General features: G+C 42.7%; 1 protein-coding gene across 4 annotated transcripts; it reads left to right on the top strand.

Moving 5' to 3' along the window:
* Nucleotides 1-2,682: 2,682 nt before the first annotated feature.
* LOC128759029 (probable phosphatase phospho1) lies at nucleotides 2,683-8,927 on the top strand. 4 transcript variants are annotated; one of them, XM_053865626.1, is made up of 2 exons: nucleotides 2,683-2,898; nucleotides 6,054-8,927. In XM_053865626.1, the coding sequence occupies exon 2, from the start codon at nucleotides 6,079-6,081 to the stop codon at nucleotides 6,856-6,858; it is 780 nt and encodes a 259-aa protein (XP_053721601.1). In that variant the 5' UTR covers nucleotides 2,683-2,898; nucleotides 6,054-6,078; the 3' UTR covers nucleotides 6,859-8,927. The 4 variants fall into 4 exon arrangements, with proteins under 4 accessions (XP_053721601.1, XP_053721599.1, XP_053721598.1 ...); XM_053865624.1 differs by lacking the exon at nucleotides 2,683-2,898 and adding an exon at nucleotides 4,718-4,769; XM_053865623.1 differs by lacking the exon at nucleotides 2,683-2,898 and adding an exon at nucleotides 4,731-4,829.
* The last annotated feature ends 9,770 nt before the right edge of the window (nucleotides 8,928-18,697 follow it).

Below are 18,697 nucleotides of genomic sequence, written 5' to 3'. Positions count from 1 at the left end.
CTTTCCCTGCATTTATTATATGTTTGGAACGCTTCATACATGTAAACAAAACCCTGCCAAGTCTAAGAACAAGATGTGTCTCCGCATGATGTGGCAGCACTAATCAAAGTTTAACAGTAAGAATGCTTGCATCGAGTAGTATGTTGTTGTCCCAAAATTACAATCCGGATATGATGATTGGTGACCTTGAAGAAGAGGCTGAACAAGACTGCTGTTTTCCTGAAAGGTCAAAAAGTGGCTATGTCTGAAGAACTAAACAGAGGGCTCTTGTCAATTTAAAAAAAAATTGCTTTTGCAACTTGATCCTTGTTACATGCAGCTATATATACAAGACGGACATTGGACATTAAGTGAACCAAAAATTGTTATTTACTGTTTTAGTTTTTTTTTTCTTCTTATCCACTCTGGGTTTTTTTTTTGTAAATAGGTTATATAAATAATAGTTGGGTTTTTTTGTCACACAGCCGAGATCTTGAATGTGTATCTGCATTTATATGATTATTATTGTGGCTGATATAAATGAATAAAAATATTGAAGAAAAAAAATTCCTGCAGTCTGTTGGTCAGGAAGCTGTTCAGTAAAGTCTTTGAATAAACTGATCCATGTTGATCCAAAAGGATTTTTTGCTGAGACCTATATTCATATATTAATTAGATATTAAATAACATTTATAAATATGCTTTCTCACGCATTGTCTCAGTTTGTGATGAAGATAAGCAATGACATGCTTAATAAACACATATATTTGGTTATATTGGTCTAGAATGTCCATTAAACATGATTTACAGCAGTTCACCAGACTTGTTTGTGGAAGCAATTCGGTGTTGCTCACTGAATCTGCGCTAAGAGTCGATGTTTCATCTTAGACGAGTGTGTCACATGGAAACAGCACACAACAAGAAACCTAGTGATTATATTTATTAGGAATAAAGGCAAATGGAGGGAGGGGGGGACACCTACCAAAGTAACACAAGGCCACTGCTCCTGCCACAGAGGAAGGCTATTACAATAATGGATAAGGCAGATCACAGAGCTCATGCCAATGAACTGTATCAGTTACCTGAGCTAGAAAAGAGACAAACGCTGCTGTTCATGTTTAGAGCCAGAATGAACTGCTACTATCTACAAAGACTGTTTCAACTCCTGATGAGGAAGAGAAGAGATGGAAAGGGAACTTCTAAAACCAATATGCTAGAGCCACACTGCGAGAATCGTACACTGCAATAGTGGGAGGGAAAACGTGGACTTCACGCAAAAACACACACTTGAAAAGTAAATAGTTGAAAGTTCACATTCAAAGTTCAGGAAAACTACCATTAGTAAAAGCAGGAATAATTCATATTGTGCAAAACATTTTAGGTCCTTGTGTTTGTTAAATATTTTAGTGGGAGTATCACATTTGTGGGTAGGTCATTGAATTTAGCAAAGTCAAGTTTGACTGACATTTTCAAAAATGTTGTCAAAGCAGATTAAAGACTTAAAGACTTTCAGCCATCAGGCATTCATACATATCAGCCTGTGAATTGTCTTATCACCATTGCGTGCTTATTTTACTTATTTATTTTTTAATTATTATTATTTATTTGCAACATCTCTGCTACATTCGATTAACCGATGTTGTAGTGAATAAACTCGCCACTGGATGGCAGCATTATTCAGCATTTATACTGTTTATGACCGACGCGGGCTTTCATGTTTAGCACTGAGGTCAGACTTCAAGCTCTCGCTTCACCCGAGACGCTATCTAAATAGGTCGCCGATCTCTTGCAACAAGAGTGGACTTTTGGTAAACATGAGTCTCCGATACCGGCCCACGGCCCAAGCCCACAAGTGCATTCGTTAATGAGGAGGGATTGCAACTCCACAACGAAAGATGTAATCACTTACAATAAACAACAATTCAGGCAACCATATGCTCGCAGAGGGATTTCTTCTTACTTCAGGGAAACAGTGGTTAGTGAAGATCAGACACTGTGTCAATACTGCAAATTACTAGTATTATTTGTCTAATAAAATAACAATAATCATAATCATAATCATAATCATAATCATAATAATAATAATAATAATAATAATAATAATAATAATAATAATAATAATAATAAGCGCTTATTCAAGCAAATGTTTATTCTTATTATTATATTATTATTATACGCCCGAATGTCACGGCAAATAATTTGCCTTTTCTAGATGGAGAACTCAGCACTCAGCACATCCTTTGGTCAAGCCTTTAAAAACCTGATAAGTTCAAGGGTTTCCTACAAAGGACGCTGCATTCTTTTTTCTGCAGGTCTGACCTGGGAATGGACACGTTTTTAAAGGAGTTTCCCGGCCGCTCTTATTGCTCAGCTTTGACTTGATAGATAATGATAATAATTCATACATTTCAAAGATGACTTGTACGGTCTTTGTGCCTATGACACATTCCCTTGAGCTCGTGCAGGCTTGACATCTGCAGTGGAAATACGAAACGGACCATGAGCGTCCATGATACCGTTTAAACGCTCAGCTATGGAGCCGTTATTGGAACAAATGCTCCGTGGCAGAAAACCAGATCACTTTGAGCCCTTTGCTCCACTGACACCTTCTTAGATGTGAGGACGTCCTTTAAAACGTCGACATGCCGGGAGAGTGACATTGTGCTGATTCCCCCAGCAACCAGGAAAAGCTCACTGAGGGGCTCTACATCCAAATAGGACAGTGGGTCGTGACGTCACCATTCTGGATCCCGCCTGCGGACGCCGCCGCACTCAGGCTGGGACCCGGCCACTTGCTTTAAATGGGAAGACCCTCTGCACTGTGGAGGGAGTCTTCTTTTCCACCCTGCCGCGTCACTGGGATGCAGTTATTGAAGGCGGGTTCTCGGTCCAACACCTTGGGTGTCCAGCTCGCCACTGGTAGGTCTGCGTTCGTCGCTATTCTATGCAACGCTGTGTTCCTCTGACCTCTTTAATCCGCTACGTGCCGGCCGGCCGGCCCGACGCTTTGACTTTCAGCGGCTGCCTGTCAAGCACCTGGCTAAAATTAGAACGCTTCGTGTGTAAATGGGGATCTATTTATAATGTTGCGAGCGTGAGAGTGCTGCTGCAGACTTGAGATGCGAAGGCAGCGAAAGCAAGCGATGAATGGCAATACACTGGCTTCCTTCTTGTTCATTCTGACCGGCCTCGGTGATCGATGTCGCCGCGACTTGTTACTTGATAACACGCCATTTGTTAAAGCACTGTAACGTGTCATTGGATCTGGAAGAAGAACCATAACACAAGATGAATGTTGTTTTCTGATGACGGTTCTCACTTTTCCGGATTCCGTCCCACTCATTTTATTTAACTTTCAAATGGATATAGTTTTCGTTCTTGCATTTACATTTTATTCACTAAATATCCAATAAGCTTTATTACATTTGACGACCTTCGAGGGAATGTCCACAGTATTTTAACTTCATACCGACGTTTATTGATTTATTTCTTTTTAATAATATCAAACTCAATTTGGACCCCATAATTCATTTTATTGATTCATTATTATTTTATGGGCACTTTCTTTAAAGGCCTATGAACCATATACAACAATAGAAGCTTGTTATCTTTACCCCATCAGTACACTGATTGGTTCAATCAATGTGACAATGGTCAGTCATGACCAAAGACAGGTCATTATGAGCTCACAGAGATTTGACATCTGCCTTTTGAGCCATTACTATAGGCGAACATGCACTAAAGCTGACGGCCAGTGTGTGTTTGCTGCTTGTCAGGTGAGCAGCCCAATCCTTTCCTGCCACATAGAGACGTGACCAATGTATAACGCTGAATAAACATCATTATTGATTCGCACAGGGGAAAAAAAGTGCGTCACAGCAAAAAGACACACATTTAGACACGTTTAGCTAAAAACAGAGTACGATTTAAAGAATCAAATGATTAATTGGTGAGCAGTTTGTGACGAAGTTCCCTCAATACTTATTGAGGGAACTTAATGTGGCCAATATTGTGTTTGACAAGCTACAACTTGCTCTGGGATACGCACAGAGATGCAATGTGAGTAAACCACGGTGCCCTTTGAAAGCAGTTCATTGACTTATATTTTGGGTTCCAACTGACTCGCAACACAAAGAAAGTTTTGGTCGTAACATTTACTGGACAGCCTGTCCATATCAAGCCACACACACACTAAGAGATATGCGATGGACCATTATGATGCGGAGTAGGAGGACAAGACTCGTGTATTCCAACTGGACAGATGCGCGCCTCGACCTCACAAAACTGCCTGTGAAGAGACAGACTCGAAATCTCTGATGAAATTGGAACACGGGAGTCATTGACATCAGGGACGTTAACTAATCACAGTGGGAAGAACTTCAGTCTGATATTGATAAGTGCACTTGTCTAATGCAGATTGTTTGACACAATCATACCAAAGAAAATTATCCAGGTTATTTGGTGGCCAAATGAAATGGCTTTAAGTTGCTTTCACTCACTCACTGTGCAGCAGTGGAACAGCCTTCAGCAGGAGAGGAGAGCAATGCCTGCAGAGTGCCATTTAAAAGCGGTATATGGATGTTGTTTGTGCTCCACAAAGATAAAAGGCAGTTCACAAATACATTCATACATCGTCAGTTAATAAATAAAAGGATTAAAAGAACTTTTATTGGCCCGTACGCCCACGTTGATCCAAAAGACAGTAACAGATAAATACAAGACAACCTGCGTGTAGTGTGTCACAATCTGGAAATCGAGAAGGCTCTAAACAGCTGGGCATGAGGAAACAAGTAATGCTTGTTAATGCACAAGAGTAGGAGGAAACCAGAACAGTATTAGAGCATAGTTAGGTAATACATTAAGAGTGCTACATGACATTCATTCACCTGGGATCAGAGTGGGGGTTAGCAAACCGGAAGAGATACAAAACAATCATGTAAAATAATTTTGATGAAAGTAATTAATAGCGTTGTTACCTCGCAAAAGTTAATCTAACAGCACTTGTCAAATATAAAACAAGTAAAAAAAAAGAATAATGATGCAGATAATAATTGATTGTCATTGTTGAAAGTTTCTAGAAATGTGGACCATGACAGTACAACGAGAATGGATTGACTCTGGAATTATTATCAGTCCAATTTCTTCCAATGGCTGGCACAACTGCCTCTCAACAAAAAGGTTTAGGGTTTGAATCCAGCTCTGGGTCTTTCTGCCTGGAGTTTGTGTGTTCCCCCTGTGCCTGCGTGACTTTCCAAAGACATCTCAGTGGGTTAATTCTCTAAAATTGCCCTTAGGTGTGCATGTGTGTGAATGGTGTGTGTGTCCTGCGATGGACGGGCGACCTGTCCATCGCATGTATTCCTGCCTCTCACCTAATGACTGCTGGGATAGGCTCCAGCACTCCCCACAACCCTGAACAGGACTAAGCGGGTACCTGAAGAAGGGTGCATATACAGTATTTTTCAAGCTGCAAAGAAAAGTAAACTTTTTGGCTACTTTTTCTATTTATCTTTTTTATTGTGATTTCAAACTGAAAAACAGTGCATCAGTTTAACTCTAGTGATGTAAATGCTTCGATCGACTCTCAACAGATGACAACAGCAGCCATGTTTTCCTGACTCAAAGTCGATTATATTTAATGATTGAAAAGTCGACACATGATCAATAATCCAGAAATCTTTCATCTCTTCTTGAGTATTTGCAGTACACGGAGATTTGTCTCTGTCTGTGCTCAGTGTAGATTTGAATGAGAGGTCACTTAGCTCCAGTGTGAAGGAACCAACATTTCTGCTCTGGTATCCCTCTCCTGTCAAAGGTTAGGTAGGAATTCAAGAGGGTATCTGCCATCTGCTCAATTAATGAGCCATTTAAACTCTTTTTTTCAATGCTGTAACGCAATCATTCCCGAAAACATGTTTGTCTCCCTCGATGCCACTTATGTTTCCCTTCATGGCCATCGCAGCACATTAAAACAACTCTTGAAAGAGTTTGACGGAAGCCTGTAACGTTGTCATCATCATCAGTTGTACTTGTTAATGACTAACACTTACACTTTTTGCTTTTTTTTTCTACAGTGTGATCATTTCTAAAATTGGAAAGATGACGTCGCTGCCTATCCCGACATGTGGCGCATCAGACAAACCACGCTTCCTGGTCTTGTTTGATTTCGATGAGACCATTATCAATGAGAGCAGCGATGATGCCGTGATCCAAGCTCTGCCAGGTCAGCGGCTCCCTGACTGGCTTATCAACAGTTACAGAGAGGGTCACTACAGTGAATACAGTCAGCGAGTGTTGGCCTACATGGCAGAGCAGGGTGTAACTGAAGACGCAATCCATGCAGCGGTGAAGAGAATTCCGCCATCACCAGGCTTCCTGGACCTCCTCCAGTACCTGCAGAGCCACCATGAGGACTTTGAGCTGGTGGTTGTCTCTGATGCAAACATGTATTTCATTGAAACCTGGTTGGAATGTGCAGGCGTGCGGCACCTTTTTTTCAAGATTTTCACCAATCCAGGTAGTTTTGATGAGACTGGACGGCTTGTCTTGCAGCCTTTCCACTCGCACCTTTGCTCTGGTTGTCCTGACAACATGTGCAAGCAGTTGATTTTGAGGGAGTATCTGGCTGGGCGGCAGAAGGAGCGTGGTGGTGAACCTTTCCAGAGGATATTCTACATTGGGGACGGTGCCAATGATGTGTGTCCGTCTCGTGTTCTGGGACCTCGTGATACAGCCTTCGCAAGGAAGGAGTTTCCCATGCACAGACTGCTGATGGAGATGAAGACTTCCCAGCCGGCCCAGGTCAAAGCTAATCTGGTCCCGTGGAACAGTGGAGATGATATTGTGGATGCTTTGAAGAAAATCATGGAAGAGAGATAAATGTTGTGAAGTGATAAAACGAGGAGCATTCAAACAACACTAAAGCGATTTTCTTGTTTCTTGTCAACATAATAAGACGAACTAAAGAAATATTTGTTTCTGAATATCTTGTTTCAATTACATTTCCACATATCAACTGTTCAGTGAAGTTTACAATTAAGTAAAGTTGACAGCTTTTTTCCAAGCAATACATATCAGGGCTGATTTATTTCTGAAAAACGGGATTGAGCAGCTCCAATAGCTGCTATATGCTGCAAAAACTAAAATGTTGTACAGACAATTTGCCGTGCGAGAGTGCTTGTTTCACAAGTTTTGGAGAGCAGCACACATGTTTTTATTGCTATCCCTGTGGGGACATTGCGAGGTTTCTCATTTCCATAATGCTTTCCCCAGCCTCTCACCCTTAACCTAACCCCCAAAACACATGGTTAACCTTAAACCAGGACTCTGAACCAAACTAAAACTCAATTATAATAACCCAGCTATTTTGTAGTTTTAACCCTCAAACTGAGGCTTGACCAAGTGAGGACCAGCCAAGATGTCCTCACTCACACACACCCACACACAAACACACTGGTATACACATGCAAGAAGGACTGGTGCAGCACCACCTCTGCCTTTAACGTATGTAAAAAACATCAAGTATAAATATAATAATCCGTTTATAAAACAATCACTGCTACTATGTGCACAAAGTGCTTAAATCAGACGGGTCTCAGCGGTGGTCAGTGATTTTCTCTGGACTTCATTTGATAGTATGAGCAGCAGTAGCTGCAGCGGCTCCTACCTGACTAGTACAAGGGCCACATGTGAAATCTTGGTGTCTAACCCAGACGAGGTTACACATGAACACTATTTGTGCACTCTAGCAGCGATACATGTACTTTCATGACAGAAGTGTAATCCACATCAGCACCAGTTCTAAACTCTAATGCTGTCCAACGTCGGCTCAATAATTTACTGTGGCAGCCATGTCAAACTACCTTCACATCTTGAGTCTGCCAGTGTAAGCTGTCTTCCTTGTGCATATGTACTGTATTTCATACAAATGATTTAAGAGGGGATGGAGTATTTACTTATCAATAATGTTCTTTAACACAAATCTCTTCAAATGATTACATTCATCTCCACACAGTGGTCTTCTCTTTATGAGAAGCTGCTTCTGTCATGTATATGGCTTCATTGTCTGTACAGCTCACATTTGTTTGTTTACTGAATTGTTTACATGCATAGATTCTGATCATCATGAAGTTGTGTACCTTATGTGTGTCCTTTTTTAACTCATACCATAATACGCACAGGAACATGAGGAACATAAAGAGAAGTAAGCATGTTATGTTAGTATTGTCTAGAAACAATGCATGGACTGGTTCAGTTTTTGTTTTCTCAGGGAGAAGAGGATGTCATGTCAGCATTCTAACATCAAATATTGTCTCATTATTTTTTGTTTAACAAGTGCATACTGGCTGATGTGTGAGGTCATCAACCAATATCACTGCTGCTGTATGTGGCATTCAGTCAATGGAGATGAATGACAACAATAACTTCTATTTATTTTTACTGGATTGCACATACAGGTATGACTTTAGGATTCCAGTTGAGTTGAGTCGAGATCAGTGCGATTCAATCACTTGATGGAAAATGTAATGCTGTAATCTAACCATACTATGTGTGATGTGTTGCTGGAAGAGGAATATAAAGCCATTGTAAGTAACTTGTTGGATTTCAGTGTTTGTTTGATTTTTTTGTTGTTGTTTTTATTCTGTCATGTATGATTACTGTGGGCCCATATACAGAAAGTCTTAAATCAAGTACAAAGTCTGAAGCCCAAAGTGCTATAAATACTTTGGAAAATGTGGTAACCAGAAATTGGGATAGCAATGATTGCAACGCCCCTTTCAATTCCGTGAAGGTCGGTCAGAAATGGCAACAACACAAAAGTCTATTTTGCTTCAAATTGAATAATTAAGACGGGATGCGTTTTTGAAATAACGCTGTGGAAGGTCTGGCAACCCACTCCACCAGTCATGGAAACGCCCTGGTACCTGGCGACCCACCCCACCTAGGCATGAGTGTTACGAACAAAAAAAAATCTTGATAAAAGTTGTAATTTCTGCGATAATAATCACAATAAATACATTTTCATTCTATTCCATGTGCTGGACACACTGCAGTCCCTCTTGAGACAGTTTTATGATTAAACTTATTAGTGGTCTTATTATTATTAGTGTCTCCGACATCAACATTTGTTTATGTTTCGATGTAATAGTTCACTAAGTGAGATGAGAAATTCAATGTTTCACATCTCTCGTAGAACCTGGTCGTGTCTGACACACTGCTTTGCCAGCTTTATTTAGGGGTTAAATTGAGCCGTCTGTCAGCTGTCCCCAATGGATCTCACGTCTTGTTTCTCACGTTTACCCATCTGGACACATTTCCTAGATGCTATTGAAGAAATATTAGAAATAATGTGAATAAATAATTTTGCATATTCTCTAGGAGAGTAGGATAGGAATCATTATACAAACTGTCAGTCCCTTGTCTGGTGTGATACAAAACCTTTTCACAATTCTCCCTGCTAAAATGGAATTTATTGATGGTCCCTAACTGATGCTGGCTTGTAGCATCAGCGCTGTCTGTGAGAGTGTGTCCGGGGGGGGACGCAGCCACCAACATTGGAGCGGATGTCCGTCGAATGTCCAACTATTTTCAACACGATGTTTCACCGAAGCACCAGCGCAGCGTGCAGACGGCCGCATCAGAAAACCTACTACGAACACACAATCTAAAAAAAAAACACAGATCCAGAGACCCACAAAAGGGGGATATGTTGGAGAATAATTTGACATGTGTCATTAAGGACACTTGCAGTGGTTAGTTGAATGATAACTTGTTTCTCAGTGCCAATGGAATGTTGAACAGATATCCACCCATTCTGTATTCCATATACACCAGAGGCGGCTCCTTTAGGGTGAAGACAGGAATGCCTGTTTTGTCTGGGGCTCCCAGAAGGTCTTGTCTCGGTGACTCAGCCTGTAGTTTGAAGAATTTGACCGACGCCAAGAAATGAGATGACGTTATGCTGATGTGGAATTAACTGAAAATGAAATATGAATCACGATTTCTCTTCTTCTCTTTTTTTTTCCTCATAAAATACGTGGTTCATTGCACACATAAACCATGACAAAACAAAGTTGCATCAGCAGGCATATGACTTTTGAGGTGCTGATAAAGATTTGTGGTAGAGATGCTCCGATCAGGGTTTTTGTTGCTGATCAGGATACCGAACACATGGACTGACAATTTATTTCAATTATATCAAAAGGACACTACTGAAAAACATTTAATTTGACGTGAGACGTCACAGGTGAATCTCTAGAGACTATGCTGTGTCCGTGAACTATCGACATACCGTGGCGGGATTCCGAGACAGAGCACTGCATTTATGAAAGTTTCCACTTCAGATGTTTTCAACAGTTTCAGATTCAGATGGCAGACGAACACTGCAACTGACTCCAAAACGGCAACGGACTCTGTCGAAAGGCTGCTCATTTAGCTCGGTGAAATTATTGATTATTTGTTTGGCAATTAGCTTAGCGTTCCGAATGTCACTCTGTGACCGGCAGTTGTCAGCTGCGCTAACAGCTGCTGAGGAACCAGCGCTCTCACTTTCATGAGCCCGAACACTCTCCATGCTCCGTCCTTTTTTTGTAACATGTTCATTTTGAGGCTGTTTCGGGGGCTGATTCTCCTCACTCGTTCCCGGTTTGTCATCCATATTCCTTCAGTTTCTATCCTGTCTCCGACCTATCCAATCCCTACCACGTTCACGTCACCAGTGAAACACGTGACTACAAGGCGCTTCGTCATTGGCTGAAGGAGAAGTCACGAGCATTGTGGGAACTCAGAAAGTAGTAGCATGCACCGCCGCTTGGGAGCGTAACACTCACAAAGGAAAGTAGCATTTGCGATGCAAATCCAGTCGGGTTGTTAATCAAATGTGAATCGAAGTTAATCGAAAATTAAATCAGACACAAGGGTGAATCGAAATCGCGATTTATCGATTTATTGTGCTGGCCTATTGTGCACTCCGCTACCCGGGATAATCCTCTCCATGTCCACTCGCTTAGCAATAAGATGGATGAACTGGTGCTGATGTTGAGAAGGAACAGGGACTTTTCCTCCTCTGGTGTTTTGTGTTCCACAGAGACGTGCTTGAGCGATCTCACTGCGCTTCATCTGGAGGGATTCCAGCTTCACCTGGCGGACCGGGTTCCGGAGCTCACCGACAAAACCAAAGGTGGAGGTGTGTGTGTTGAGAACTTTCCCAGACTGCCCTGTTATTGTGCTTGGTGACTTCAATTAGGTGAATCTGAGCGAGGAGCTTCCCAGGTACAGCTAGGTAAGTTGTAAAATGCAGCGCAGAGCATGCTGAATCACTGTTACTCATTGATGCACGACTCTTATACCGCCCTCCTTTGATCTGCACTGGGACTCTCTGACCACTTGATGGTTCATCTTGTTTCAACATACAAGCAGAAGCTGAATCTTGCAAAGACTGTTGTGAGGAGCATGAAGATCTGGACAAGTGAAGTTAAAGAGGAGCTGCAGACTTGTATGGAGACCACTGACTAGGAGGTGTTCAGGGCTGCTACCAATGATCTGGATGAGTATACAGACACTGTGACTTCATGGATCAACTACTGTGAAGAGTGCATAGTTCCAACACCCACTAAGGTAAGTTATGCAAACCTTGGTTCACAGCTAAACTCAGAGAGATTAGACGGAAGAAGGAGGCAGCTCGCAAGAGTGGTAAGAACTGTTAGAAAGAGTTGAAGTATCGGTTTCATAGGGTGCTGAAGACAGCTAAAGCCGTATACTCAGACAAACTTAGGCAGCAGTTCTCAGCCTATGACTCGGCTGCAGTGTGGAGAGGGCTCAAGGTGGTCGCAAACTATAGGCCACGTGCCCCCACCGCCCTGAATAACCTCGCTCTTGCACAGGACTTGAACAACTTCTACTGTCGCTTTGAGCAGCCATTTTGCCTCAACACCTCTGTGGTCTCTCCAGCCCCCTCTTCGACTTTGGCAAAGGGCTATGCGGTTTCTTAGTGACACAAGTAAGATGAACGATGTCAGTGATGAACCACCTCCTCCTTCTCTTGACATCATGGAGCAGGCCGTGCTCTCTCAGTTCAAGAAGCTGAATCTTCGGGAGGCTGAGTTTCCCCTGCCATCCTGAAGCATTGTGCTGCTGAACTGGCTCCAGTGGTCACGGACATCTTCAATGCTTCCTTGGTGTCCTGTCATGTTCCTGCCTGCTTCAAATCATCCACTATCATTCCTGTTCCCAAGAAACACAGGATCACAGGACTGAATGACTACAGACCGGTGGGACTGACCGTTTGTGGTCATGAAGTTTTTTGAGCGCCTGGTTCTCTCTCACCTCAAATCTATCACTGCTTCTCACCAGGACTCATTGCAGTTTGCCAACAGAGCCAACAGATCTGTGGACGATGCAGTAAACCTGGCCCTTCATTTCATTCTGCAGCATCTGGACTCCCCAGGAACCTATGCCAGGATCCTGTTTGTGGACTTCAGCTCTGCTTTTAACACAGTTCGTCCAGCTATGCTAGAAGACAAGCTTCGCCAGCTGGACGTGCCTGACTGCCTCTGCAGATGGACTACAGACTTCCTGACCTGCTGGAGTCAGCGTGTGTGGCTGTGGATGACTGTCTCCGACACTCAGACCCTCAACATCGGGTCTCCTCAGGGCTGACTTCTCTCTCCATGGCTCTTCTCTCTGTACACTAACTGCTGCACCTCCAGCCACGAGTCCGTGAAGCTGATTAAGTTTGCGGATGACACCACCATCTCAAATGGAGATGAGTCGGCTTACAGGAGGGAGGTGGAGCGGCTGGTGTCCTGGTGCAGCCACCACAACCTGGAGCTCAACACCCAGAAGACAGTGGAGATGATCAGTGGACATGATCATGGACTCCGCCACCTCTCATGTTGGCTGGTTCGCCCATTCCCATTGTGGACTCCTTCTGCTTCCTGGGAATCTGAAATGGGAGCTGACCATCAGGTCCCTCATCAGGAAGGCCCAGCAAAGAATGTTCTCCAGAACCCAGAGACGTGCAGGTCAGATCAGAGCCGACCCTTCTCACCCTGGTCATGGACTGTTTGTCCCTCTTCCCTCTGGCAGGAGGCTATGGTCGATCCAGACCAGAACCTCCCGTCTGTTGGATTTTATTTTATTTTATTCAGTACTTAAATCTTGTTGGGATCCCCACTGACCGGGGTAATAAAGTTGATTCTGATTCTGATTTCCCTGGTCAGGAATTTCATTACTGTTTCAGCACTCAAATCTTTAGATGGTGCTGCTTCAACCCAGAGGCTAAACCGATCAATTACCACCGACGTGTAGCATCTCCCTTGAACCAATTTTATCATGTCAACGTAATCAATCACAAGATGTTTAAATGGACCTCCTTGGACTGGAATGTGAGCTGTTGGTGTCTTGATGTTTTTTCGTACAAATCTCACATTGGTTCAGCACTTCATCTGTTGTTGCCTGTAAAAATGGGGACCAATATCCCTGTTGTCTGATTGTCTTCACCACTTCTCCCCGTGCACAGTGATCTGCACTGTGCACCTCAGAAATCAAAATGGTCAGTAGTGCAGCTGGAGCTACGATCAGACCTTCGTGTGATCGCCAGAGACTTTTATTGTCCACAGTAGCAGTCCACAAAACCTTTTCATTTTCATTGGCGTTTTCTTGGATTAAGATGATGTCTTCAGGTGACAAAATGGCTGTTTTACATCTTGACGCTTCTTTTGCTGCTTCGTCTGCCACATAGTTTCTTCTGATGACATCATCATTTGACAATCTTGTTGGCAATATCACTGCATACATTAAAGCTCTGATCTGTTTTCCATGCTGACTTGGGCTTCCATCAGTCTTTCTATACCCTCTTTGCTTCCGAACTGCTCCAAACAGGTGGCACACACCATGTGCATACGCTGAGTCAGTATAGATGTTTGCAACTTTCCATTTAGCCAACTTGCTTCTGTCAGTGCCTTCAATTCCACTAGTTGGGCTGAACATGGCTTATCACAACTCACAGCTTTCACTGTCACAAACCGCTTTCCCTGACCAGTTGGTGGACGGATTCTACTCCATGTACTTCCTCATTCCGCAGAAGTCCAATTGTCGACCTGCGGAGTCTGAACCATTACATCGCCCGACGGACGTTCAGGATGCTATTGATGCACCAGCTGCTGGAGTGCATCAACCACGGGGACTGGATGACGTTGATCGATCTGACGGAGGCTTGTTTCCACGTTCCCATTCTCCTTTTTGCGTTGGGGGAAACATGCTTTCAATTCAACCGTCTCCCCTTTGGATACTCGCTGGCGTTATGGACCTTTACCCAGGTCGTGGAGGTGGCGCTGGAGCCGCGGGATCAGGATTCTCAACTTTCTGGACGATTCTAGCCTCATCCAGGGAAGAAGCGGAAGCCCACACCACCGCTGTTCTGAGCCATGCCAAGTGTTCACGGTGAATATGCAGAAGAGTGTGCTGACACACTGCACCCAACTGCAATACCTGGGGATCTGGCTAGACTCCTAGGAGATGACAGCTCGACTCTTCTCACACAGCTTCGTGAGGTAAGAAGCAGTCCCGAAGTGTGAGCGCACGATGTAATGTCCCTGATGGGTCTGATGGGGGCAGCGCACCCAGTTGTGAGGCTGGGGCTCCTGTACATGAGACGTCTGCAGAGATGGTTTTGCCGGCAGCGACAGCATCCTTTGCGGGACAAGTGCAGGTTACTAACATTGTCTGCACAAGCCAGCCAGGATCTCACATTCTGGGACTCGGCAGACTGTCCGATCACGGGAGTGACTCTCGGATGCATCCCGCGTTATGTAAACGTGTTCACGGACACGTCTCTGACAGGTTGGGTGGAGGGCATGGACCAGTGCAGTGCACCCCCCAGCCCTAACCAGGTGTTCTTTTTAGTTGTTTTGTTAGCATTTAGCAACAATTATTATATTACAGGATTCGGGGGGGGGGGGGGGGGGGGGTCTGACTTAATCCTCCCATCCGTAGAAGCAATTGCAGGCATGAATTTAAAGCCAAGATGTTTCATAGATCAATGTTGCCATTCTGGTCTTTCCTTGATTTGAAAAACAATAAATAAATAAAAAATAGAAAAAAACAGAAAAGAGTGAAAGACAAGGGTTACTTTTCTCTTCAGATAAAATAAACTGACGGTGTGAGACCCCTAGTCCATTTGATAAAAAAATCTTTCCTTCTGAAATGAGAGAGCAAACAACTATTCTGTAGATATCATAAACATGAATTACTTCTTTGCTTTTATACATCATTTCAGTGTCCCGACTGCAGGTTGTGATGATCCCTTTTTTTAATCTTTATAGACAAGTCTGCCATTATGCTAATTTTGTTTGCATTTATTTCATGCAGACCGCAAATATATTTTGCATCAATTACTATAAAAGCAATGTGAAATATTTTAGCCACAACCAAATACAAAATTTAAACCTTGGTCGTATTAATCCTGAAGCAAGAATATGTGTTATTTTTCGTCAATATCCATGACAGGTCTGGATTCAGTGCCTCCATAAGGAAGTCAGAATGTGCAGATACACTGCAGAGGCCATCCTGTTGAAGCCTTACAGGGAGACTGAGGTGCACATGTTATCAATAAAATGTGACAATGGCGACTCAAAGAACATGCGATCAGATTTCAAAACCCTGTCTTCTAAATTTCCGGAGAAATCGATGAGCAAAAGGACACAGATGAGGTAAGGTACATTTAAGTGCAATATATGTGTGTATGTGTATCTAAATACTAGGCCTATTTAAAAAACACACTAAACTTTGAAGTATAAATTGACTTGATATTACTTAAATCGTAAGTACTGTTGATTCAAGATTTGATTATTTTATTTCTTCAATTCATTGACACAGGACGACTTACTTTCACATGACACCAAAGCTGTTGCAGAGTGGTGCCGCATAGGGCAGCACGAAGGAGCGTGTCAGCTGAACCCGACAGATGCAGATCCTCAATGATCCCCACAGCTGGGAGGAAGAATTGGATGAATCATCCAGTAAAACGTCTCTAAAGTACAGTAATGGTGACAGACAATGGCTGGCATCTGGAAGATGACATCTAGGGGATGCCTCGGACTGCTGGCAACTTGCTCCGTCATCTCTCAGCCCCCTCTTGAGTTGCTACGGTAGCTGCCAGTGCCAGCGATTGGGCCTGCTGTCTCTCCGAATATGGCGGTCACATTGCAATTCTAAGGTTTAGCCGCTTGATAGAGACAGTTGACTACTTAAATTTCCCTCCGTTCTGTAACAAATGGAATATTGGTAATGTGTTTTGTTTTCCGTTATCTACCTTCATTCATCTTCATTCAAGCCAAAACTGGCACTATCCTTTTTAACATAAATGTTCTTCTTACATGAAACAACTTCTTCCGGTTTTGGTAGAGTCTGCATTCTTTGAAAGTCTATAAGAATTTATGTTTTTCATCAGCCAGTTTTACATGTTTTTCCTCTCAAGGGGTCTGAAACAACAACAGGCTGGACAGACTGGTGAAGAGGGCCAGCTCACTCCTGGGCTGCTCTCTAGACTCTGAGAGGAGGTTGGAGACAGGACTGTGACCAAGCTGTCACCACCTCCAGGACGCTGTGACAGCACTGGGCAGCATCTTCAGTAGCAGACAGATCCACCCTCATTGCACAAAGGAGCGATTTGATCAGGTTGTACAGATCTGTTGGACCGATCGATGACCATTGTTTAATGTCAATCATTATCTATGTATTATCTGCTTACTTATATTTTATTTATTTCTTTATTTATATTTATTTTATTTGATCACCATTATCGGTATTTATCAGTCTTGTGGTTGTTTGATAGCTCGTGGTTTACTTTTTCTTTCGCTGATGCTTTGTGGATGTATTTGTTGTTTGTCATGTACCTTTAATGTCTTTGAATTTCCCCACTGTGGGACTAATAAAAGCCATCTAATCTAATCTGACCAGCCAGTTCCAAAGCATCTTGAAGCATCTGATAGTCAGGTACAGTCTTAGCAAGTGTGCAAGACAACGTGCCAGCACAGTGTCTTGGTGTGGTGTAGAAATGTCCTCTGCTTATGTTGAACGGCTGGAGAGCTTGAGAATATCTTGGCTATCATAAGTGTCCTCAGCTGCCTTCCTACATGTTAGTTGCCTAGTGAAAAATGATCTTGTGTTCACAGCAGGATTTGTTGGTTAGGAACTGAGGAGGCTCGCCAGCGGTATCTGTCGCACATTTCTAACAAGGTTGACTTCAAGGAAATTTGTGATGTCAAGAGTTCAGACACTAACCAAGATATTGAAGTCTGACAATGGGTATATCTCCTGCGGCAGCTACCAGTGAGCCACCAACACCTTTTCCCCCACCTCACTTTGACTGTAAATCAGTTATAATTACTGGTTCATATTCAGGGATGCCTTAATTTGAGGGAGCCTGTAAGGATCACCAAGTTCAAGTCATCAGTGAGCAACAGAAAGGCCACAGTGGCTGAGGCTCTGGTACACAAGGAGCCAATCACGTTTATTGATCATTGATTTAGCTGTCCATACTCATTGAATCACACATCCCATCAAAAACTGCCATACATTTGCAAAAATATGATTAAATACAGTAACACTGTAACTACATTTTAATTCACTTCACCACGTTTCATCCAGATGACACAAGGGCACCTCAAACTTGTCTCCGTTGACCTAATGTTGAGACTCCAAGTCTAACCTTTCTATTCTTTATCTTACACTTAACTTCCCAAAACATTTTCTCTGTGATGTTCAAGAATAGTAGCACCATTCCTTCATCCACGCAGGAGCTTCATTCTGAAAACAACAAGCAGCTGAACACACTGTCGTTTGTTCAGTCAACATGGGAATAATTTAACCAAATTCAAGAGATGATGATTGCATCATCATGGCACAGAGGAAGAGGATCACTGTTGGGAAATTACATTACCAATAGAAAAAGGAAAGTGCTAGAAAAGCGAGACACAGCGGGAGGGAGATCCCCAAACTTGAGTCGAACAGCCATGTAAGTGCAAGATGCACCTCGTTTCACAGCCTTCATGTGAAAGTGTAATTGGTGGCCAGAGACATCATTTTAGTAATTTAAGTGAAATGTTAAATTCAGACTGCACTGATTTTACTGAGGAAAAAAAATCAACCCGTGTGTTGCATCTATTTAACCCAATTTCATGTGCAAATGGACAGTAGTATTCGATGCAATCATACTAATGTACAACGTATACATTGACTTCTTGAATGACGGATGTGGCCAAATAAGTGAGAAAAATAAATCATAAAATGCTTATGAACTTTGGAATACCTTTTTAAGTCAGATACTTCAAATTTCTTCACATGCTTAAAAAAGCAGGACCACATTTGATCGAGCAGTCAACTGAAACTATACACCAAAACAATGACAGCTCAAAAGGAAAACGTATAGAAAACCGTTGTTTTCTATAACAGCCTTTTGTAAAATACAGGGCTCACAATGTACCAGAATGTCAATATGACACAGCATCTGCATGATGATCATTTCCATTGTTCAAGGATTCCATATTTGATCTCATTAGCACAAAGGATATGGCATTTCTTAGCCCTTCACAATCATGATAAGGCTTTTGCTTTCTCTGACTCGGTAAGATCATTTTGTTAAACCATTCCCATAGTGTCTGAGCTGGTGGACTGCTTTTTATATTTCTGCAATGATCATCTCCATGCAGTGATCATA

Source organism: Synchiropus splendidus, chromosome 5 (genome assembly GCF_027744825.2).
Source record: "Synchiropus splendidus isolate RoL2022-P1 chromosome 5, RoL_Sspl_1.0, whole genome shotgun sequence".
Classification (NCBI taxonomy): Eukaryota; Metazoa; Chordata; class Actinopteri; order Syngnathiformes; family Callionymidae; genus Synchiropus; species Synchiropus splendidus.
This window is presented reverse-complemented; position numbering and strand designations above follow the sequence as displayed.